At 40.6% G+C, this 25,361-nt stretch overlaps 1 protein-coding gene across 6 annotated transcripts in view; it reads left to right on the top strand.

The window, feature by feature from the left end:
* taf1 (TAF1 RNA polymerase II, TATA box binding protein (TBP)-associated factor) overlaps positions 1-25,361 on the top strand; it is a 132,263-nt gene that overhangs the window by 59,386 nt on the left and 47,516 nt on the right. For all 6 annotated transcript variants that reach the window (XM_048544209.2, XM_048544208.2, XM_048544207.2 and 3 more), the window contains exons 19-28: positions 2,650-2,791; positions 3,414-3,544; positions 5,570-5,650; positions 9,000-9,149; positions 11,240-11,359; positions 11,587-11,762; positions 15,660-15,901; positions 17,808-18,021; positions 18,829-18,994; positions 19,723-19,934. In XM_048544209.2, the coding sequence (XP_048400166.1) occupies positions 2,650-2,791; positions 3,414-3,544; positions 5,570-5,650; positions 9,000-9,149; positions 11,240-11,359; positions 11,587-11,762; positions 15,660-15,901; positions 17,808-18,021; positions 18,829-18,994; positions 19,723-19,934 (1,634 nt within the window). The remainder of the gene's footprint in view (positions 1-2,649; positions 2,792-3,413; positions 3,545-5,569; positions 5,651-8,999; positions 9,150-11,239; positions 11,360-11,586; positions 11,763-15,659; positions 15,902-17,807; positions 18,022-18,828; positions 18,995-19,722; positions 19,935-25,361) is intronic.

Raw genomic sequence — 25,361 nt, 5'->3', positions numbered from 1 at the left:
CATCAATGGCAAGTATATCCTTCCATAGATAAGGACACCCAAACTGTACACAGCAGTCCAGGTGTTGTTTTGCCTTTTAAGGCTTTATATAACTCTAACAAGGCATCTTTAGTTCTATGCTGAACACCCCTTGCAATGAAGGCCAATAACCATTTGCCTTCTTAATTGCATGCTGAACCTACATACAAGCTTTTAGTGCTCATGACCAAGTACCAGGTCTCTTTGGACCTTTTAAATAAATAATCTGGCTTTCAGTTTTTTCTATCAAAGTATAAAAGTATTTTGTTTCAAAGTCTGTAAGGTATTCCATTTGCATGTTCTTGCCCATTCACTTAGCCTGTTAAAATCTGTTTGAAGCCTCCTTGCATCTTTCTCTCAGTTTGCATTCCCACTTAGTTTGGTGTCATCAACAAATTTAGAAATATCACAATTGGCCTCCACATCCGAATCATATATATGTATGCATTCTAAGCAGCTGTGCCCTAGCATTGATCCCTGTGGTACCTCACAAGTAACAGCCTTCCATTCTAAGAATGAGTGGTTTATTCCTAATTTGCTTTCAGTTGTCAACCAATTCACAAACCGCAATAGTAGAGAACAACAAATCTTGTGTGCTGTAATTTTTGTTTACTAACCTCCTGTGTGGAACCTTACCACATACCTGCTGTAAATCTAGCAACACCACACCGCAGAATTGTTACTGCATAGAACTAAAGAGTTTCACAGAAAAGTCATATATGTTATCCTCACCATAGATGCCGCTAGACCCACTGAGTTCTCCAGTTTGCTTCTGTTTCACATCTCCAGCATCTGTGGTACTTTGTTTTTATATTGCTGAGAATCTGGAGTCAAATGTAGGCCTGACTAAGTAGAGATGGTAGATTCTGAAAAGGGCATTAGTGAACCAGACTGATTTTCAACAGCCATCAACAGTGGTTACATGATTGTCATTAGGCTAACTCCTTATCGCAGATTTATACTAAACTCACATCTCACCACCTCTCATGATGAGATTGAAGCAAAAACAGAAGTTGCGGGAAAGCTCAGCAGGCCTGGCAGCATTTGTGAAGAAAAAAAATCAGAGTTAACATTTCGGGTAGAACAGTTCTGAGGAAGGGTCACCAGACCCGAAAACTTAATTCTGGTCTTTTCTTCACAGGTGCTGCCAGACCTGCTGAGCTTTTCCAGCAACTTCTGTTTTTGTTCCTGAGGTACAGCATCCACAGTTCTTTTGGTTCATATTGTGAGGTTGAAGCTCATGTCTTCACAGTTTTAGCCTAGGGTTCTGTATTAGTAGGTATTACCACTATGCCAACACTCTTTCTCATTGTATATTTAAAACAAAATCTAAAATAGCACAGTGTTTGGTTGGTTTTCAATGTGCTGCTGCAGAAACTCATCTTGTGAACATTTCATGAGTTTATCTTTCATAGCATTACTACTGATTAGGTTTACCCAGTCTAAATATAAATTGAAGTCTGTTATTATTGTATGACACGTTCATCTTTAATTTCCAGGTTTTACTGTACCCAAAATCGCCACTAAAGTTTGGTGGCTTGCAAACAACTCCCACCAATGTTTTCTGCCCCTCATTTCATAGTTCCACTCAAACTACTTCTGTGACCTTATCCTTCAATTCAAAGTCCTTGCCCATTAATGTATTGATCTGATCCCTTATTAAGAACAATGTCCCACCTCTTTACTTGTTCAGCCATTTTTGCTTGAATATCCTTGAATATTCAGTTCTGAATCTTGATAATGCTGTAGCCATGTTTCTGTAATGGCAGACACCCAGGTACCTCAACTTGTGCCTTCAAATTGCTGTGCAAAAGCTGCCTGTATTCAGATGGAATGCCTTTAATTCTGCCTTTTAAATACGATTCTACATTCTTTTCCTGTGTCTTGCTTGTCTTTGTTTAATATGTCTTTTGATTTCAATTACCTTTTTTTTATTTTCTATTACCGGTTTTATCTCTGAGATTCCTGTCAGCCTCCCATCCCCAATCCAATCTAGTTTAAACCTTAGCTAGAGGAAATAGCAAATCTTTCTGAGGGGACATTAGTTCCTGTGCTTTTAAGATGCAGTTTGTTCATCTTGTTGGTCCCATCTACTTGAACAATGCTTTCAATGCCTCAAAAATCTGCTACCTTCCATCCTACCTCAGTTCTGTTACCATATGTTCAATCGTTCAGTTCCCCTCGCTAACCAACTCCTGTTGCTGCACCAAAGGAAGAACCAAATACTGGAGGGTGAAAAAGAAAATCTTCTTTTCTCCACGTCACGAAACTTCCCACTCACCAAATCATATTTTTTCACCTTGTTTGTAATCAGACTTCCAAATGGTAGCTTCAGCTAGTCTCTTGGAAGTCAAAGCTGCAGAAGCTAAATTAGATTGGTCAGCTGAGGAATTTATCAGCAGTTTTACCAACAGAGTTTGTTTATCCCTGTTTAATCCTGGGAGGAAATTTATTGACTTTATTTTATTAGATTTATTAACTATACTTTATTTTCGCAGTAAATTCCAGTTAAATATGAACTGCAGACTACAATGTTAGAAAGACATTGACAGTTAAAAATCTTCTCACATACTCAACTCATACTTGCTCATTCTATATACAATATGCATGACACTGTTTATTTTTCTGAAGGTGTTTATTTACCGCCTTTTCTGGAAAAGTAAGGATCGTCCACGCAGAATTCGTATGGAGGACATAAAGAAGGCATTTCCTTCCCACTCTGAGAGCAGCATTAGAAAGCGATTGAAACTGTGTGCAGATTTCAAGCGAACAGGTACACTCTTTAATATGCACATACTTACAGGATGGTGATGAACACTGCATTTTGTACGACTTCAGTGTTGTATTATTGCAGTAAAACAATGCAAATTTGTCATATTTTTCAGAAATGTGAGTCTTTCTGTCCATAAGACCATAAGACATAGGGGTGGAAGTAAGGCCATTTGGCCCATCGAGTTTACCCGCCATTTAATCATGGCTGATGGACATTTCAACTCCACTTACCTGCACTCTCCCTGTAGCCCTTAATTCCTTGTGAGATCAGGAATTTGTCAATCTCCGCCCTGAAGACATTTGACATCCCGGCCTCCACTGCACTCCGTGGCAATGAATTCCACAGGCCCACCACTCTCTGGCTGAAAAAATGTCTCCTCATTTCCATTCTAAATTGACCCCCTCTGATTCTAAGGCTGTGCCCATGGGTCCTAGTCATTGCCTAACAGAAACAACTTCCCAGCGTCCACCCTTTCTAAGCCATGCGTTATCTTGTGAATATTACTGCAGTGTCCTGTAACTTCATGTAAGATGTATAAGGCTTTGTTATATCAACACAGGAACATACAACATACACCTTTGCTTGTGCGTGCTAATTTTATATGTTTAACCTGCCTCTAAAGGAATGGACTCAAACTGGTGGGTGCTTAAACCAGACTTCAGATTGCCCACAGAGGAAGAAATTCGAGCCATGGTTTCTCCAGAGCAGTGCTGTGCATATTATAGTATGTTAGCGGCAGAACAGCGTTTAAAGGTAAATATTATATTCTTAGCAAAGTCCAGGTGTGGATGCCTTTGAAAGTTAAGCATTGCCAGATTATAGTGTTCGCAAGGTTTTGTGCATTATTTGTTGAATAAAATTCAAAAATATCCTAAGGCAAATTAAATGATACCTTTTACATTACTTGCGTTAACTTGTGTTAAGATTCCATTTGTGCAGTGATGAAAGTTTGCACTGGCTTCGTTCATTTAACATTACACCAAAATGAATATAAGGAAAATATTGAGTCATGCTGTTGTACGTTTATGTTTATTAAGTTCCTGCTTTTTGTGTACTTCTAGTTGCTGTGTTGAATCAGAACAAACTCTGTTGCTAACACTTCAAAAAACATTCATTCTATTTGGAGGACCAACTGCTATGAGGGCTGCATTTTGAAAAAATTGATTTTTGAAATTGAGATTGGATATATGCGTTGGGTTTCTGAATTTATTGAAAACTGGTCCTACGGTTTGATGCCTCGGTTGGTGTCCAAATCACCATTTTAATTGAACAATGCTGTAAACTGTGTGTGTCAAAGTGATGTGTCGAGGATTTTTGCCAAGCTGAATATTCCAGTCCTGGTTTGTGCTCAAGCTTAATGAGTGCTTGTCGTTGCAACAGCACAGAAATCTATGATTCAGCTGTGGATTTGTCATTGCAAAATTTAGTGTTACTGAAGTAGTTTGATTCATTTAGCTGGAGTTTAGTCTTTGTTATTTCATTTTCTGGCCCTAGACCCAGCTTTTGTATCAGTTCATCTCCAAAGGCAGTACAGCAGGAAAGTTTTCTTTTCTTTTCAGAAATATCTTCTTTCATGGTATGTGTGCATTGCTAGCAAGGTCAGCATTTTTCATCTATCCCTAATTGCCCTTGAGAAGGTGGTGGTAAGCCAACTTCTTGAACCTCTGTGGTCCATGATGTGTAGCCATACTTAGAGTGGTGTTAGAAAGGAATTTGAATGGTGCTGTTGGCACTACAGTATAGTTCCAAGTAAGGATGATGCTTGATTGAAAGGGATTTTGCTGATATTGGTGTTCCCATGCGTTTGCTGGCCTTGTCCTTCTAAATGGTATGGGTTGGCATTTGGAAGCTGCCTTCAAAGAAGCCTTAGTGATTAGCAGCCATGCATCTTGCCAATGTCAGTGGTGGAGGGAGTGAGCATTTAGGGTTTTGGATGGTGTATGGCAATCGCAAGGTGGCTTTCGATGGTGTTAAGCTTCTTGATTTTCATTAGAGCTGTACTCACCCAAGAAATGGCAAATACTCTATCACACTCCTGACTTGTGCCTTTTACGTGGTGGACACGTTTTAGAAATTGGCAAGTATGTAACTCACCTAAATTCTCACCTTCTAGCTTGTTCTTGCAGCCACAGTATCCATACAGCCAGCTCATTTCTGTTTCTGGTAACCACGAGGATGTTGATCGTATGATTCAGTTCAGTGATAATAATGTCATTAATTGTCAAAGATGGATGGATGGTCTTATTGGAGATATTTATTTCACGATATGAGTAAGATAGTAAAAAGACTTGCGACTGGTTGAAGTCAGCACTAATTTATTCTACAAACGCATTCAGGTTGTTTGCAATTTGTTTACATTTAGAAAATTTTAAATCTGGTACAATTATATTTTACTCTACACCTACTAGACACAGTGATGGGTCTGCACAATTTGCTGTGATTCAAATGAACTGAAGATTTTTGCTACTTACACAAACTGCTTCTAGCCATGTTGGTACGGCTATGTGGGATGTATGCTGATTTGGGTGAGATGGGTTTTGTTTTTTCAGGAATGCTTACATTTCCTTAATAACTGAATTTCAGTTAGCTGTAACATAAATTTTGACATGTATAGGCCAGATCACCCAGACATAACACTTTACTTCGATGAAACGGTTCTTGATGTTAGTTTTAACACAGATTTCTGTTTGGAAGTAGCCATTAGATTGTAGCTATCAAAATAGATATCATTAGGAGTTGATGCTTCAGTGCAAAATGACTTATTTTCACTACTTGCAGGATGCTGGGTATGGTGAAAAATCATTCTTTGCACCAGAGGAGGAGAATGAAGAAGAATTTCAGATGAAGATCGATGATGAGGTAATAAGATGGAAATTTTCTCTTTTGTCCTGAGTGAAAACTTATTATTCTTCTCATTGTCAGTGTGTACAAGAGCAAAAGAGATAGGAGCATGAATAGTGCTGTGACAAAGGCTGGGGGAGTGCACTAAACAAAAAGAAACAGAAAAAAACTGTGGATGATGGAAATCAGAAACAATAGAAATTGCTGGAAAAACTCAGCAGCTCTGGCAGTGTCTTTGGAGAGAAAGCAGAGTTACTGTTTCAGGTCCAATGACCCTCCTCCAGAAGGGAGTGTACTGTTTTTTTTTGTCTCTCTACTCCACAGGTGACATCATAAAATATTTTCCTGTTTCTGAGATGATCAATGAAATACCTTACCTGTAGCAAGTTTTGAAGTGAAAGGATCTGGCAATCATTTTTCTTTATGAGCACAAAATGCATGTTTTATTATCAAACAGAACTTACCCAATGAAGATACAAGAGTTGGTAAGCATACATTGTTAGTCCTATTGCAATGTTTTTCCTATAAATATTGCATAATGACAAAAAAACAATGTGCAAACACACTTGAGGAAAAGAAAATTAAAATAAGACCATAAGACACAGGAGTGGAAGTAAGGCCATTTGGCCCATGGAGTCCACTCCACCATTTAATCATGGCTGATGGGCATTTCATAGAACATAGAACAATACAGCGCAGAACAGGCTCTTTGGCCCTTGATGTTGTGCCGACCTGTGAACTAATCTAAGCCCCTCCCCCTACACTATCCCATCATTATCCATATGCTTCTCCAAGGTCTGTTTAAATGCCCTTCATGTGGCTGAGTTAACTACATTGGCAAGCGGGGTGTTCCACGCCCTTACCACTCTGAGTAAAGAACCTTCCTGCCTCCATTTCAACTCCACTTACCCGCACTCTCCCCAGATGGATTCCTGTCTTCAAATAATCCCCTTTATAAACAAAAGAAGAAAAGGTTTTGTGGCATTTAGAGTTTGCTTCAAGGTGTAAAGGATAACAAGTGCAGTTTTTCAAAGTTTAGTGCTGTGATTGTCTTATCTGAGAGGTGAAGTCTCAATGCATTTGTAGTTTGTCTCAGGAGTCTTGAAAGCCGCAGCTTGCTAAGGAAATACAATGTTGAGAAGTTGTTTCAGTCACACTTGCAGAAGAAGAAATATGCCTCACACTGAACTGAACAAAAGGGTTTTGCAGAAAAGGAGATGTCAGCTGGGCATCCATTCCTTTATAGGCGTCTTGTCCATCAACTGGTCAGATATCAAAGTACTGTCTATCCAGTTACTGTCCAAACAGTCCAACAGGGAACTACAATAGAATAAGCAGTTATCACCAGGCAAGTGAATTCTAGAAACCCTTGTTTAAAAACCACCGATATCAATTTTACCTTTTTCAATTACCCAAAAAGCCACATCTGGTATTTCTACAAAACTTGGGGGAAAATTACCTTTGTTTGCAATCCTTTAAAACCTATGTTCTCAAATAAAATATTACAAATGAAGGATCTTCAAAACAGGAGGCTAAATTGTGCCTTGACCTTGATTTGCCATTCAATAGCATCTTGGTTGATCTACTATAATCTTTCACTCGCCTAAAGTTCAAGTATTTGTGTCCCTCAGCCTTGAATATATTTGGCTCAGTTTCCACAACACGCTGTGGTAAAGAATCTCAAACATTCACAGCTCTGAGAGACAAAATTCTCCTCATGTCCATCTAAATGGAGTCTCCTATTCTGAAGTAACAAGGTGTGGAGCTGGATGAACATAGGCCAAGCAGCATCAAAGGAGCAGGAAAGCTGACGTTTCGGGTCTGGACCCTTCTTCAGAAATGGGGGAGGGAATGGGGATTCTGAAATAAATAAGGAGGGGGGAGGCAGATGGAAGGTGGATGAAGGAGTAGATAGGTGGAGAGGAGATGGACAGGTCAAGGAGGCAGGGATGGAGCCAGTAAAGTTGAGTATAGATAGGGAGTTAGGATGGGGGTTGGTCAGTCAAGGGAAGACGGACAGGTTGAGGGCGCAGGGATGAGGCTGGTCATTAGGAGGTGGGGATGGGGTTTGAGTGAGAGGAGCGAACAGTTGGGAGAAAAGGTGGACAGGTCAAGGAGGCAGGGACGAGCTGGGTGGTTTTGGGGCGAGGTCAGGGAGGTTTTAAAGCTTGGGAAGCCCACAGTGATACCGTAGGGCTGCAGGGTTCCTAAGCGCAATATGAGGTGCTGTTCCTTTACTGTTCGGGTGGCATTGTTGTGGCACTGGAGGAGACCCAGGATGGACATGTCGTCCAAGGAGTGGGAGGGGGAGTTGAAGTGGTTCGTATGGGAGGTACAGTTGTTTGTCGCGAACAAAGCATAGTAGTTCCACGAAGCAGTCTCCAAGCATCCGCTTGGTTTCCCCGATATAGAGGAGGCCACATGGGGAACAGTGGGTACAGTATACCACATTGACAGATGTGCAGGTGAACATCTGTTCAATGCAGAAGGTGTACTTGGGTCCTGGGATGGGGGTGAGGGGGGCTGTGTAGGGGCAAGCACTTCCTGCAGGGAAAAGTGCCGGGGGTGGTGGGGCTGGTAGGGAGTGTGGAGTGGACAAGAAAGTCACGGAGAGAGCAGTCCCTCTGGAAGGCACATAAAGGTGGGGAGGGAAAAATGTCCTTGGTAGTGGGGTCAGGTTGCTGTGTCGCCAGATGATGTGTTGGATCTGGAGGTTGGTGGGGTGGGACGTGAGGACGAGGGGCATTCTGTTTTTGTTGTTATTGCAGGGAGGTGGTGTGAGGGATGAGTTGCGGGAAACATGAGTGAAAATGCCAACTTTGAAGAAGTTACCCTCCTCTGTCCAGAAAGACCTCAGTGGATCTCTCCCACTGCAGCCCTCTGGTAATCTCTTCGGTCCTGAAACTGCTCAACCACATCCTGAAGTCGTCTCCTCTCCATCTATCTGCTCCTTTTTATTTCAGAATCCCCTTCCCTTCCCCCATTTCTGAAGAAGAGTCCAGACCCAAACGTCAGGTTTCCTGCTCCTCTGATGCTGCTTGGCCTGCTGTATTCATCCAGCTCTACCAGATTCTCCAGCAACGGCAGTTCCTACTATCTCTTAATCTGAAGTGATGTTTTTGAAACAGTTTAATTTCACTAGACCCGCAAGTATGGTTTTCCATTATCTAACATTTGAATTTGAAAGCTTTAAAGCCACAGTTAGATTTAATCTGGTTATCAGTGGATTCTTGGTCAAACTAGAATTTTCACGGGTGGTTGCTTATGTTAGAAGAGTTTTATGGCTGTTAGCTCTGGAATTGTTATCAGTGCTCGCACATGACCAAGTTCATGGTTCATTAATTTGCCTTAATCTCTTTTTTTATAGGTCAGAACAGCACCCTGGAATACCACCCGAGCGTTCATTGCCGCAATGAAAGGCAAATGTCTCCTAGAGGTAACTGGGGTTGCTGATCCTACTGGCTGTGGCGAAGGGTTTTCCTACGTCAAGGTTCCCAACAAACCACAGCAGCAAAAGGTACCCTTTAAGAATTTGAATGATTACCTCGTACTTTTGATATCTTGCTATAACATTGGAAACTAAATCTACTGTTACCTATTTAATTCAAATCTTCAAGCTGGCAGCCAGCATAAATCAATTTACCTTATGAATTTAATGCTTCTCTCCTTACTTTCAAACTTTACTCACTAAATTATAAACACCATAGTGAATGTGCACTAAAGACATAGAACTTGTGGACTAGAAAGAAAATGGAAAGATCTACTGGTCCACAGTTTGGAGGTCAACTATTCATAGTTTCAAAACACGTGTGATTAGTAGCTTACTACTCCTGGAACCATTGCAACAACAAAGACTCTCGTGATAGTATCAGAGATAATGGGAACTGCAGATGCTGGAGATTCCAAGATAACAAACTGTGAGGCTGGATGAACACAGCAGGCCAAGCAGCATCTCAGGAGCACAAAAGCTGACGTTTCGGGCCTAGACCCTTCATCAGAGAGGGGGATGGGGGGAGGGAACTGGAATAAATAGGGAGATTCCCTGAGGTTGGTCCGGAGGGAGGAGGGTAACTTCTTCAGGTTAGGCATCCCTGGAAGAGGCTTCGCAGTGAGGTTAAAATAGTATCAGAGATAATGGGAACTGCAGATGCTGGAGATTCCAAGATAACAAAATGTGAGGCTGGATGAACACAGCAGGCCAAGCAGCATCTCGGGAGCACAAAAGCTGACGTTTCGGGCCTAGACCCTTCATCAGAGAGGGGGATGGGGGGAGGGAACTGGAATAAATAGGGAGATTCCCTGAGGTTGGTCCGGAGGGAGGAGGGTAACTTCTTCAGGTTAGGCATCCCTGGAAGAGGCTTCTCAGTGAGGTTAAAATAGTATCAGAGATAATGGGAACTGCAGATGCTGGAGATTCCAAGATAACAAAATGTGAGGCTGGATGAACACAGCAGGCCAAGCAGCATCTCAGGAGCACAAAAGCTGACGTTTCGGGTCTAGACCCTTCATCAGAGAGGGGGATGGGGGGAGGGAACTGGAATAAATAGGGAGATTCCCTGAGGTTGGTCCGGAGGGAGGAGGGTAACTTCTTCAGGTTAGGCATCCCTGGAAGAGGCTTCGCAGTGAGGTTAAAATAGTATCAGAGATAATGGGAACTGCAGATGCTGGAGGTCTAGGCCCGAAACGTCAGCTTTTGTGCTCCTGAGATGCTGCTTGGCCTGCTGTGTTCATCCAGCCTCACATTTTGTTATCTTGGAATCTCCAGCATCTGCAGTTCCCATTATCTCTGATACTATTTTAACGTCACTGCGAAGCCTCTTCCAGGGATGCCTAACCTGAAGAAGTTACCCTCCTCCCTCCGGACCAACCTCAGGGAATCTCCCTATTTATTCCAGTTCCCTCCCCCCATCCCCCTCTCTGATGAAGGGTCTAGGCCCGAAACGTCAGCTTTTGTGCTCCTGAGATGCTGCTTGGCCTGCTGTGTTCATCCAGCCTCTCGTGATAGTCCCCCATTTTACACCAGTTCACCCAACTTGAAGTTAAGTGACTCCCAAGAAGTCATCTTGATGATGAGATTGTATGGAGCACTTTCTATATTTTGACAGGAGACAGTTTGACTGCTTGGAAGATGAGATGTTTTTTCAGCTAGCATCTGCTTGGCATTAAGGCAGTCTCAGATGCAGGGCATCAAGTAAAGATTTCGAAGCACACATCTCTATGCTTTAGTACGTGAATGAACAAGCAAGCAAAAGGAATGCCAAATTAAACATTGATGTTAGAATCTCTGTGCAGTTTATCACTGTGGACACAAGAGTAGCAATAAAGTCTAATGATTGATCTGACAAAAAGGGTTAATTTTGCTAAAGATTTTAAATGCTGAAGGGTTCTGTGGTAGTTTTCGAGGATTCAAGAACTCTGTTTTTATATTTGAAACTGTAAACAGCAAAAATGTTTTCTCAAGTTTCAAAAAATTTCCCTTGGAATTTTATAAGCTGCCCGTGGAAACTAAGTGGTGACCATACACTTGTCTCTGCCCTTGTAAGTTGAAGTAGGTTGTCTCTTTAAATAAAAAAAAACTAGTGAACCAATTCTCGACTCACTTTGCAGGATGACAACCAACCCCAACCTGTTAAGAAGACAGTGACAGGAACAGATGCTGATCTGCGACGTCTATCTCTGAAAAATGCCAAACAACTCCTTCGCAAGTTTGGAGTGCCAGAGGAAGAGGCAAGTTATTCAGTTTCCCAATAAATGCAATAAATCCTTTTACTTATCTATTCTGGAGCAGAAGGTAGGCTTGACTTTGATTTTTAATACAAACAAATCATTAAGATTTATTTGTTAATGTCTGTTTGTTTCATTTATAAGTTCTTGCGGTATTGTAAAATCCTGTTCAGATTTAGATATTGAAGTTGGCATATTCTGTTTGATTTTTAAAATTCTATTGATAACAGATTAAAAAGCTATCTCGATGGGAAGTTATTGATGTTGTACGTACGATGTCAACAGAACAGGCCCGGTCTGGAGATACTCCCATGAGTAAATTTGCTCGTGGTTCCCGTTTTTCAGTTGCTGAACATCAGGAAAGGTACAAAGAAGAGTGTCAGCGAATCTTTGATCTTCAGAACAAGTAAGATTTTCCAATGATTACAACTTCACTGTGAATTTGCATCAAACATGGGGTCACTGGTATCACTGTCTACCAGAATAAAAGCAAAGTGCTATGGATGATCAAAAACTGGAATAAGAACAGAAAGTGCTGAAAAATCTCAGCTGGTCTAGCAACACCTCTGGGGAGAGAAACAAAGTAGCCAGTCTCAAGTCCAATATGACTTATCAAAATGAAAACATCTTTGGACTCTTCTGAAGAGCCAAACTGGACTTGAAATGTTCCTTTAGCAACATCTGTGGAGAAAACTAAAGTTAACATTTCACTATAGTCCTTTAATTGAGTCCAAAGAGATCTTTGTTCCAAAAATTGAATCGCATTGGACTTGAAGCATTAACTGTGGTTCTGTTTGTTCAGATGCTGCTAGACCTGCTGAATTTCTCAACACATTGTTTTATTTCATAGTCAACCAAAGCCACTGCTTTGAAATGGCATTGTGTATAGACCGAACTTCTTTATTTTTTTTTGATTGTGGACTAAATTTGGAAAAACACTTCTAAAACTAACGGCTGTAGAAGGAATTGCTGCACTTTTAAAAGCAAGTTACTGGAGCTCATTGTGAGTCGTGTTTCCATTGGTGCTTTGCCAAAGGAGGGGAGGAGAGATAAGATACCATGGTACTGGGGTGTGCACAGTGAGAGATCTGTCCAGCAACAGATTGTTGATTATGCAGTTGTGTCCAGTTGTCAACGTCAGAGGTCATCAGCTTGATAACAATCGACTCATTATTTCCTAGGTGGGTGAACAGCTTAGATTGATGAAGGAACAGATTTTGTCTCCGCCAATTCGGTTCAATCCACATGATATCAAGAATGGCTGGAGATGTTGGATAATGCAAAAGTTATGGGCCCTGACAACATTCTGGCAATAGGACTGAAGACTTTTGCTCCAGAACTTGCCACACTCCTAGCCAAACATCGCCCTGAACAGTAGCAATGTGGAAAATTGCCCATGTATGTCTTGCATACAAATAAAAAGGACAAATGCAACCCAGCCAATTACTACCCCTTCTCTTCTCTCCCCCCCCCGCCCCCAATATGTCTACTCTTGATCACCAGTAAAGCAATGGAAAGTGTCATCAATATTGCTATAAAGCAGCACTTGCTCAGCATAACCCACTCAGTGAGGCCCAATTTGGGTTCTGCATGAGCCACTCAGCTCTTGACTTCTTACAAACTTGGTTCAAACATGGACAAAAGAGCTGAATTCCAGAGGCGGGGTGAGCGTAATAGCCCTCGACATCAAGGTCGCATTTGACTGTGTGTGGCATGAAGGAACCCTAGCTAAACTGTAATCAGTGAGTATCAGGGCAAGCTCTTCACTGGTTGGAGTCATACCTGGCAGGGTAGAAGATTGTTGTGGTTGCCGGAAATCAGTCATCTCAATTCCAGGACACCTCTGCACAATTTCCTCAGATCTATGCCTAACCATTTTCAGCTGCTTCATTATTCTTCTTCCTTCCATCGTAAGATCAGAAGTTGAGATGTATACTGAGAATTGTATGGTATACAGTCATTCGTGTCTCTTCAGATATTGAAGGAGACCATGTTGATTTGCAACAAGATCTGGAAAATATCAAGGCTTGGACTGTCAAGTAACATTTGTGCCACACAAATACCAGGCAACGACCATCTGCAATCAGAGATAGTCAGACCTCTGTCCCTTGATGTTCAATGGTGTTACCGTCACTGAATCCCCCACTAGCAACATCCTTGGGTTTACCATTGATTGGAAACTCAGCTGGACTCACCACATAAACACAGTGGTAAAAAGAGCAGATCAGAGGCTAGGATTACTGTGGTGAGTAACTCACCACCTAACTCCCTTGAGTCTATCCATCTTCAATAAGGCATAAGTCAGGATGTGATGGAATGCTGTTCCCCTTGACTGGATAGGTGCAGCTCTGACAACACTCGAGAAGCTTGAACGGAGCAATCTGCTTGAATGGTTCCACTTCTACAATCATTCGCTTCTTCCACCTCCAGTGCTTCGTGCAGCAGTGTGCATTATCGACAAGATGCAGTGCAGAAATTCACCAAAGCACCTTTCTAACCCTCGACCATTTCCATTTAGAACGACAAGAGCAGCAGATACATGGGAACACCGCACCTCCAAGCCACTCACTGTCCTGACTTGGAAATATATTGCAGATCCTCACGGTCGCTGGGTCAGAATCCTGGAATCCACCCACCTACTACCTACTACCCCCCACCCCCACCCACCCACCCACCCAGCATTGTGGGTCAATCCACAGCACATGGACTGCGGAGTTTCAAGAAGGCAGCACCCTAAAACCTTCTCAAGGGCAACAAGGGACAGGCTTTTAATTCTGGCCAGTCATGTCACATGAATGAGTAAAAAAGAAAAAAAACCCTCAAGCTTGCTCGATTGTTCTAGATTATCGTTGATTATCTACTCAAAGCCATATTCCCGCATTATTCTCCTCCCTTGGTATCCATAGTAACCAGAAATCAATGAATCTCTACATGGATCTTTTTTAATGATTGAGCTTCCACAAATCCTCAGGTTAGAGAATTCCAAAGATTCACTATCCTGTAAGTGAAGGGGTTCCTCTTCATCATTGTCCTCAATGCCTTGCCTTTTAATAATCAGAATTGCCAAATGTATGATCTGTCCTGGAGGCCTCTTAAGATGCCAATCATGGAAGCTTATCTCCAGCTCATTCAATTAATTACTCTGCCTTTTTATCAAGAAACAGTTAAAAGCAGTGAATATAGCAAAGGCTATGAATCCTAACAACATCTTCACAGTAGTGCTGGAGATTTTTGCTCCACACTTTCCTGTGCCTTTAGATAACCGTGTAATGGAGTGGAATGTTGTGTGTCTGTATGAAAGCACTGTGGGAGTTCAACAAGCCTCTTCAGACAGCACTATCACTTAGAAGGATGAGGGCAGCTGGGACATAGGAGCGTCACTGCTGCAAGTTTGCCTCCAAGTCACACCCCATCCTGGTTACATTGCCGATCTCTCATTACCACTGGTCTGTTATCCTGTAACTCGGTCCCAGTTTCTGTGGGAGTACAGTTACAAAGGTGGATTGCAGTGGTTCAAGAAGACAGCTTACCACTTGTCTCAAGGGCAATTGGCCTAGAAGTTGAACTAGAACTTTGCTTCCACTTTATGAATGTAAATATAGCTTTATGTTTTAGTTTTAAGAAAATGCTACATTGTTTTGTCAGTAACCTGAGCTATTTGTTATGTAGAGTAACAAAGTCTAAATATATCTTGTTTCCAAACAGAGATAAGGAGACTTTACTGTGTGTGAATTCATTCTGTCTTTTTGCATGGTCCCTCAGACACAATGATGTGATAGATGTTTATCAACGTGCATTGAAAGAAACATTTGACCATAAAATGCATATTTCTATCAGGCCCTTCTGCATGCATTTTTTATCTGAGTTAATTGTGAATTTTCTTCATTGGCTACTAAGTTTACTAAACTCCAGGTGTGAAGAATTATGTTGTTTGTCCATTTTATGAACTGCTGCTCCATTGCATGTCTGAATATTTAATGTAAAATGGAAGTAGACTTGTGCCCTGTGGGATGGTGCAGTTTGACATCAGCATATACCCCTTAAAAAATCTCACCAACATTTTTTTTAAACTGGCAGAACTGATTAGTCAGTTCATTATCTGAAATGTGTTATGATGTACATTCTTCCTGAAACCAAAGGAGGAATATGGGCTGAACTTGCATGTCGGTATCATCACTGAGCTGAATTTCAAGACGTTGGTGAAAGCATTATTTAATATTTCATTTGCAGCTGACAAGATTATTTTTCAAAAAAATGATAATCGTAATTACAGAAAGTACCAAATTCCTTTGTTCACTTTCAGGGTCCTGTCTTCAACAGAGGTTCTTTCTACAGACACAGACAGCAGTTCAGCAGAAGACAGTGATTTTGAAGAAATGGGAAAAAATATTGAAAACATGTTACAGAATAAGAAAACAAGCTCGCAACTTTCGCGTGAACGTGAGGAGCAGGAGCGTAAGGAACTGCAGAGGATGTTGATGGGAGAGGAAATTGGGAATGATAAGGACCGTGACAAAAAGGAGAAGAAAGACAGGAAAGGTTCATGTAAGTGAAACTGGCTCATTATTGCTGCAGGAGAGGCTTCATTTTAGTGGCTGTTAAGTAAGATTTAGCTGCAGCTTTATGTGGGCAGGTGCTCCAGGAAAAGCATCTGAAACTCTGTGCTGCAGGAAATAGGAATGAAGATGGGTGTTACAGAATGTCAGTTGTAGCTTAAGCGATTAAACTGATAATGGCAAATTAACATTCAAAGGCGTCAAATTATAAATATTGATTTGAGTCTGTTTGCAGCCAGGAAACCTACAATAATGTATAACTGTGATAATCAAAATGATTACCTGATATGCACTGAAATTGTTAAACATTAGACACAGCTGAGCAGAACTGAGAACCAATTGTGAAGTTACTACAACTAGGATTTAATTTGCTGTAGAATACACATTTTAAAATTGCTCAATTTTGTTTTAACCATTTACTGCAGTAAAGTTTGGTATAATAGAAGTGCTTGCTGTTGTGCAAATGCTATGTGTTGTACTTTGGAATTGGTTAAACTGGAATGACTATATTGTTGACTGTAATGAGATTGAAGATGCATCACAGAAATAGAAAAGACAGCAGACAATGAAGTCTCTTTTGAAGTTTTAATCAATGATGTTCCGTTGATTCACCCATCAGCTTTCCCTCTTGTACAGATACAATTTCATGGGCCTCAATGAACCTATGATTCTTGTTATCTTCATGCCTTGGAGTGGACGTTGAGTGTTGGAATGCATCAAATCCAGGATCACTCTTACCTGTAATTGGCATCCATATAGCTGAGGTCATAAGGTTGTGATGAGGATCGGGAGTCTCTAGTATCCTAGAGTCAAAACAAGATCCAACCTCAAGCGTAACATCAAAATTTTGTTTCCATTCTGGATGAACTAATCTAATTCAGTAGAATTTTTGATCACGTCTGAGACATTTTCATCTCTGTTACACAGCTATTCTCTATCTTTACAAACTAGAGCATTGGGGAGCTTTGTTTCAAAGCAGTTTGCGTTTGATGTTATTTTACTTGCAATGGAAATGAATATATTAAATGATTGACTACTACAAGCAAAATTGAGCAATTTTGAGAGTACTTCTTCATTAAAAACACTTGAAAATTAAATGTGTTCAAACCTTGAATTGCTTGGTCAAGGTAGATTGCATTAAAACACAATTTATTTGTCGGTACGATTGCAGAAATCTAGATGAGTGACTTCTGCTGGAGCTATGTCAGTAAAGTTGAGATGAGGACAAGAATGGGCTTAACAGCAATAAAATAGTTAAGTAGCTGGCATGCTATGCCTAATTTTAGATTAAAAAATTGGGCACAAGGCCAGCCAGTAGCATGGAATTGTACCCCTATCTTCTGCAGCATAGATGAGAGTGAACAGTAGCTGGATTCTCCAAACTACATTAGATTCTAAACCACCACCATACCTTGCTTGTGCTGCTTCTCACTCACAAAATAGTTATTTCAAGGGAGGTTTTTTTTAAACTCTTGTGTCCATGAGAGCCAAAGAATGAATCTTTCCTATTTCAGGCCCACAATGTTGACATGGAGTTTTCAGACATTTGTAATATTGACAGTTACAGAATAAAACTGCCTCAACATGTTTCTAACATTGTCATCTTGAATACTCTCACCAGCCATCTATCGGCCTTCTTTACTGAGACGTGGCCTACAATTAAAGTAGGTACAATTTTAGTGCTGTGCCCATACTTACGTAGGACCCTGACAGCCAGGAGAAGAATAGACTTTTATCATATTAGTCTGAGTTGGATTGGCACTCAGATCTCATTTGAAACAAAATGACTAGGCTGCTTGTGCACTTTAATCTGTTTCCTCCATCTTTACTTTAAACACTATATGGCTGTAAGATTTGAGATGAAACAATCTGACATTTAAAAAAAAATCTTCCAGCTTGCAGCACTCCTACACCTGGAGTGTTTCACAAAGATGATGACACTGCCTCCGTCACCAGTCTTAACTCCTCAGCAACAGGACGACGCCTTAAGATTTATCGTACGTTCCGAGATGAAGATGGAAAGGAGTATGTAAGATGTGAAACTGTCAGGAAGGCTGCGGTTATTGATGCATATGTTAGAATACGCACAACAAAAGATGAAGATTTCATGTGAGTGGAAGGTTTGCTGTCTTTTAGTTGCACTGCCAACTTTTGTTATTTTTACTAAAATGCTAGAATTTACATTGAAATGTGAATTATACCTGGCTTGCAATATGTTGGTTTTGTGAAAATACTTAATTCATTGGATGTGTTTGTTGTAAGCAGCACATCACAGCCAAAGGAGTCCTTTGAAATGAAATGATCCCTCAACCTCTCCATCAGCCAGGACTCAGCATAGCGCTGTCATTTTTGAGACGAAAGCTTTTAAAAACATCGCAAGTCTTTAAGCACGTAATTCAGCCTGATGTCCAATTATAGTATTAAGTGAACACTTCAAGACTGAAGGTGTTATGAGTGAAATGTTTGAGCCGATAAACCAAAGGTTCCTTTTGTGGAAGCAATTGATAAAATGTCACTGTTTCCAAATAATGAAGCATGTAATGAGTGTGCAAAGGGGTTTGTGACAAAATTCGGTTCAGGTGAATGTGGGCCGTAGTAGACAGCTTTCTACTGGGGCAATCTTCAAAGGATGTATAACTGTATTCATTATTACATAGAGACTCCTTGAAGGATTCTCCTCCTCAACCTCTCCCCTTGCCTGAGACGTAGTTAGCCCACAATTGCCAGTTGTCTCTTTCTAATGAGAGAGCAGCCAAATGGTCTGGTAAGACTATAATGACCTTACCTTTACTTAGATGGAATAATCAAAAATGTATCAAATTACAATTGAACAGGTATTGAGTAAAGATCACGAAAAGCAGAAGTCTGTATGAAAAAAGTTTTAATTCTTATGACTCATTCTTTTATGTTCCTTAGCCGCAAATTTGCTCTATTTGATGAGCAACATCGTGAGGAAATGAGAAGAGAACGACGCAGAATTCAGGAACAACTTCGGCGACTCAAACGGAATCAGGAGAAGGAAAAATTGAAAGGACCACCAGAGAAAAAACCCAAAAAGGTCAAAGAAAGGCCCGACCTAAAGGTAATCAACCTGAACAGGCATTCATTTTGAGAGGGCAGAAAGTTCATTTTCTGAGGAAGGGTCTAGGCCTGAAACATCAGCCTTCCTGCTGCTCTGCTGCTTTGCCTGCTGTGTTCATCCAGCTCTACACCTTGTTATCTCTAGGGCTGAAACCAGTTTATTAGTCGCTTTTAAACCTAATGAATTATGATTCATTTCATTCTTGTTGTTTTGTACGTAACTTTATTCTCACTGATAAGAGGTAGCTACTTAATTAGATGACCTCATTCATCAGATTGACTTCAGATGAAGGCTAGGTTCAGATGAACTGTTAGATTTGTTTACTTTGAAGAAAAATTGCCTTCACATCAAAGTGGAAGGACTTGTAAAAATACCCTGAGCCAATCTTGTAATTTGATATAATTTCCAAAGATTGCAGGAGTAAGGGCACTGAGATGACTTGAAAAGCCCTCCATATTGAAATTATTTGCAATTCTATTTTATTGAGGCTCAGTGTCATCCTAATTGCCTTTCTTGACCACTTCCCAGACTTTTTTTTAAAAGAGTATTCTATTTTTCAGTTGCTAGCAGAGAGAATGAAATAGCTATCAGGATGTGCTCCTGTTTATCCAGGATTTTTTGTTTTATTGTCAATCTGTAGTAAGTGGTTTATCCTTAGCTAGACAATGTAGTTTTAAAAAAGTCTTGTAACTGAATGTTTTGGGACAGTTTCTTTTCTGTATTTGCAGCTAAAATGTGGTGCCTGTGGTGCCATTGGCCACATGAGGACCAATAAATTTTGTCCTCTGTATTACCAAACGAATGCACCACCAAGTAACCCAGTTGCAATGACAGAGGAGCAAGAAGAGGAGCTTGAAAAGACTGTTATACCTAACGACAATGAAGAACTTATCAAAGTGGAAGGAACAAAAATTGTATTGGGCAAGCAGCTGATTGAAAGGTAAGTAGGAAATTGTAGCTAGAAATCAGTGGAAAAAAAGAATTTGGCTCAGTTAATCTGTGCAAGCAAATATTGAAGAAAACAGCGAACAACTGCATTGTAAAGATTGGAAGGGAAATGGATTCTTTCACGTATTTTATAAGCACCTTGATACTAATTATCTACATCTATGGTGTGTTTTTGTTTAAATTCAGTGTTAATGCTTTGGCCAGTCCAAACCTGTATTGAAAGGTTTTACATTACACTCTATGATAGCCTGTTAACCAGGGTGATCTTAATGAAATATGATGTGGTGGCAACATTGTAGTGCATGCTATAAATTTGAACAGATGCTATCAGTCTGGATTACTTTGTTGGGCAAGTATAAATGGCACCACATCCCTTGGGTCATTTGCTTTTTTTTCTTTTGAAAGTATGATGTAAATTAAAGCTGTTGATATTGTAGGACTTGATGATACAGGAGACAATACAGATAAAAGTTGCTTTTGTGAAGAAGCAGTTTCCAAGATGGAAACTGAAACTGTAGAACCTATAGGTTTAGATTTCCTTATAAAAACACCTCTGTTATAATATTTCAGACAAGGGTGATGTTGAACATAAGACTATAATTATGCGAGAATATGAAAGCAGCATTCTATTATTGACAGAAGTAAATGATCCCACAACCAAAAAGATCAGATCAAAATTTGGCAGTTCTGCCATATCCAGTTGTTAATGGTGATTGTTGTTAATTGTTGTTAACTTCAAGATAGTTGTTAATTCAGCAAATGATTAGAGAAGCAAGTTCTCTACATAGTCCATACTCGATGAATGATAATCTGGAAGTATTGAGTGGACAGTCCATTTTACCTCCTCCTCCTGAGGCCCTCAACATCACAGATGATTTCAACAAATTTGATTCACCACATGATATCAGGAAGTAGCTGAAAGCACTGGATACAGCAAAGGTGTCCAGGCTCTGACAGTGTCCTGATAGTAATGTTGAAGATTTATGTTCCAGAACTAGACATGTCTCTAGTTAACATGTTCCACCACAGCTAAAACATTGACATCTACCGAACAATGAAAAAAATTGCAGAGGATGTACTGTCTACGAAGGCAGGGCAAATTCAATCCAGCCAGTTTCTGCTATGTCAGTGTTTTCTTGATTATGAGAAAAGTAATGTAAGATATTGATGACATGCTATATATTTGTACTTTCATAGCAATATCTTGCTCACTAATGTTCATTTTGGGTTTCAGCAGGGCCAGTTAACTCTGACTTTATTAGAATTTTGGTTCAAAGTGAAGAGGCTATCTGACCAAACGCAGTCTCAAGGAATGTCAGCAAAATTGAAATTAATTGGAATCAGTTTAGAGTTAGTGTTGGAGAGGGTGGGGGTTTGGGAAAAGAGAGAACTCTTCACGGGTTGCGATGAAACAGAACCTCTTTAATTTAGGGTGTTCCAAAGTGATGGCCATGAGACTAACCTGTGGGTTTCCAAGGCCTGAGGCACTAATGACTGTCATTGAACTCTGCATGAGTGAGCAGTTGTGAGACAGTTTTAAATCCTCATTTCAAATTATGGATATGGCCTTATTGACCACCTTCAAGATTGGCTCCTGCAGTGTTATAAACAGTGGGCTTTGTGGGCTCCTAAACAATAACTAAATCTCTTCCTTCTACAATCCCACCTCTTCCCCAACTGTTACAGTTTCCACTGAAGAATTCTTGTTTTTAAATCTCTCATAACCTATGTTTCTTCTTACTCGATATTGCCGAAAAGAAAGCATATTTTGTCAAAGGTTTGTTTTCTTGTTTGAATAGGGTTTATGACGAGCCATCAATTCAAAACTTTTAATGAAAGGGATTCTGGGAAATTTCTTTAAAGTTCAGTGTTCCTGAAATACTGGAATTGCTTGTTTCAAAAAGCCTTCAATTTACAAGTAACTGGGGTAATGCTTGAAATACAGGACATTGTGCCAAGAACGGAGCTATGAGAGAATTTTGAGTTACTGACAAATATGATTCCTATGTTATAAATTGTCTGCCATCCATGCCATCATGTCCTTTCCCACTTGTTAAACTTGTGCTTGATGCTCAGGTTGTTCTCCTTATATACTAAGTCATAATCTTATGATTATAAGATCACAAGGTATTCTCATTAGTTGATGCAAGGAGTAGAGCATACAGATTTATGGTTTTTGATGAGGTTCAGGGGAATTGTGAAGAATAATTTGTGCAGTGAGTGGATTTTTGCTGGCAAGGTTGGTTGAATGGAAGATGGTGAATGATTTCAAAAGAAAATTGGATGGTTACTTCAGGGTGATAAACTTAGAAGGCTGTGGAGAGAGCATGGAGGAATGATTCTTGTAGGACTGCTCTGTAATGACACAGGATAGACTGTGGGCTAAATGGCCTCCATCTCTACTGTATAACTCTTTCTTTAAAGATTGATTAGCCATTGTTCAAATTAAAAAAAGGGGAGACTGCAGGGGATGGGCACACTAGAAATGTAGAGCTTATTCAAGGAAAAGCTCCTATGTGTCCGAGATAAGTATGTACCTGCCAGGCATGGAGGAAGCTGTAGAGCACGGGAGCCGTGGTTTACGAAGGAATTGGAATCTCTGGTCAAGAGGAAGAAGAAGGCTTATGTTAGGATGAGATGTGAAGGCTCAGTTAGGGCGCTTGAGGGTTACGAGGTAGCCAGGAAAGACCTAAAGAGAGAGCTCAGAAGAGCCAGGAGGAGACATGAGAAGTTGTTGGCGGATAGGATCAGGGTAAACCCCTAGGCTTTCTATAGGTATTTAAGGAATAAAAGAATGACGAGAGTAGGATTAGGGCCAATCAAGGATAGTAGTGGGAAGTTGTGTGTGGAGTCAGAGGAAACGCTAAATGAATATTTTTCGACAGTGTTCACTCTAGAAAACGACAATGTTGTCGATGAGAATACTGAGATACAGGCTACTAGACTAGGTGGGATTGAGGTTCACAAGGAAGAGGTATTAGAAGTCCTACAAAGTATGAAGATAGATAAGTCCCCTGGGCCGGATGAGATTTATCCTCGGATCCTCTGTGAAGCCAGGGAGGAGATTGCCGAGCCTTTGGCATTGATCTTTAACTCGTCATTGTCTACAGGAATAATGCCAGACGACTGGAGGATAGTAAATGTGGTTCCCCTGTTCAAGAAGGGGAGTAGAGACAACCCTGGTAATTATAGACCAGTGAGCCTTACTTCAGTTGTTAGTAAAGTGTTGGAAAAGGTTATAAGGGATAGGATTTATAATCATCTAGAAAAGAATAAATTGATTCGGGATAGCCAGCACGGTTTTGTGAAGGGAAGGTTGTGCCTCACAAACCTTATTGAGTTCTTTGAGAAGGTGACCAAACAGGTGGATGAGAGTAAACCAGTTGATGTGGTGTATATGGATTTCAGCAAGGCGTTCGATAAGGTTCCCCACAATAGGCTATTGTACAAAATGCAGAGGAATGGAATTGTGGGAGATATAGCAGTTTGGATCAGAAATTGGCTTGCTGAAAGAAGACAGAGGGTGGTGGTTGATGGGAAATGTTCATCGAGACCAGTTACTAGTGGTGTACCGCAGGGGTCAGTGTTGGGTCCACTGCTGTTTGTCATTTTTATAAATGACCTGGATGAGGGCGTAGAAGGATGGGTTAGTAAATTTGCAGACGACACTAAGGTCAGTGGAGTTGTGGATAGTGACGAAGGATGCTGTAAGTTACAGAGAGACACAGATAAGCTGCAGAGCTGGGCTGAGAGGTGGCAAATGAAGTTTAATGCGGACAAGTGTGAGGTGATGCACTTTGGTAGGAGTAACCGGAATGCAAAGTACTGGGCTAATGGTAAGATTCTTGGTAGTGTAGATGAGCAGAGAGATCTTGGTACACAGATCCTTGAAAGTTGCCACCCAGGTTGACAGGGTTGTTAAGAGGGCATACGGTGTTTTAGCTTTTATTAATAGAGGGATCGAGTTTCAGAACCACGAGATTATGCTGCAGCTGTACAAAACTCTGGTGTGGCCACACTTGGAGTATTGTGTACAGTTCTGGTCACTGCATTATAAGAAGGATGTGGAAGCTTTGGAAAGGGTGCAGAGGAAATTTACTAGGATGTTGCCTAGTATGGAGGGAAGGCCTTACGAGGAAAGGCTGAGGCACTTGAGGCTGTTTTCGTTAGAGAGAAGAAGGTTGAGAGGTGACTTAATTGAGACATATAAAATAATCAGAGGGTTAGATAGGGTGGATAGGGAGAGCCTTTTTCCTAGGATGGTGACGGCGAGCACGAGGAGTAATAGCTTTAAATTGAGGGGTGTAAGATATAGGACAGATGTCAGAGGTAGTTTCTTTACTACTCTCTGAGTAAGGGAATGGAACGCTTTGCCTGCAACGGTAGTAGATTCGCCAACTTTAGGTACGTTTAAGTCATCATTGGATAAGCATATGGACATACATGGAATAGTGTAGGTTAGATGGGCATGAGATCAATATGACACATTGTCACAACATTGAGGGCCGAAGGGCCTGTACTGTGCTGTAATGTTCTATGTTCTGTGTAGATGTGTAAAATTATGAGGCTGAGATACAGTTATAGGTGGAACCTATTTCCATTTGATGGATCAATGACCAGGAAAAGAGATTTAAAGGAATTTCCCCAGGATTTCCTGGCTTCATTCCTCTCAGTACATTTGGGTCTCAGCCTGTTTCTTCTCAAATGGTACTAGATGCAATCTGGCATCTTTATTCCCTCCTCCACTATCTTCAAATAGTTTTGGACATTTGAGGTGTGTAAACATGAGTACCTTTTTTAATTCTGTCAGATCTTTGCTAACGTTTGACCTGTTCTATGTATTGAATAAAACCCAATTCATTTGCATTCCTGGACTTCTGCAATGCACTCTCATTCCTCAAAAAAAAATCGCAGGACCATAGTTCCATTACCGTTATTTCTTGACCTCTGAGATACTCCCAGAATCAATCTCCTCACTGCTGTACTCCCTAAACTATGTGTTTGGCATTGCTAAATCCTCTGAATATATGCCAACCACCCTTCTAGTTATGATGTGGAGGTAACGCTGTGGACTGGGGAGGACAGTGTCAGAAGTCAAGTGAAACCCGATTATAATCCAACAAGTTTATTTGAAATCACAAGCTTTTGGAGTATTGCCCCTTGGTCAGATGAAGTGAGAGTGAACCACGCAGGCACAAAATATATAGCAAGAGCAATCAATGACCAGATGTCTTTCGTTCAAGAGTTTAATTGCAATTGCAGCTGTAGATTAGTTTCTTTGCTTTATTTGTACTACTTTAATTGTGGTTGTTTAATGCCAATTAAAAGACTGTTCATTTCCTTACTTGGAGCTTTTTTATGTATGCTCCAAGTGAATCTTTGATCATATTTTTATAGTAGGGCTGAGAGTTCTTGAATA

Source organism: Stegostoma tigrinum, chromosome 15, assembly GCF_030684315.1.
Source record: "Stegostoma tigrinum isolate sSteTig4 chromosome 15, sSteTig4.hap1, whole genome shotgun sequence".
Taxonomy (NCBI): domain Eukaryota; kingdom Metazoa; phylum Chordata; class Chondrichthyes; order Orectolobiformes; family Stegostomatidae; genus Stegostoma; species Stegostoma tigrinum.
Note: the sequence above shows the minus strand (reverse complement) of the source record. Positions and strands in the feature narration are given on the sequence as shown.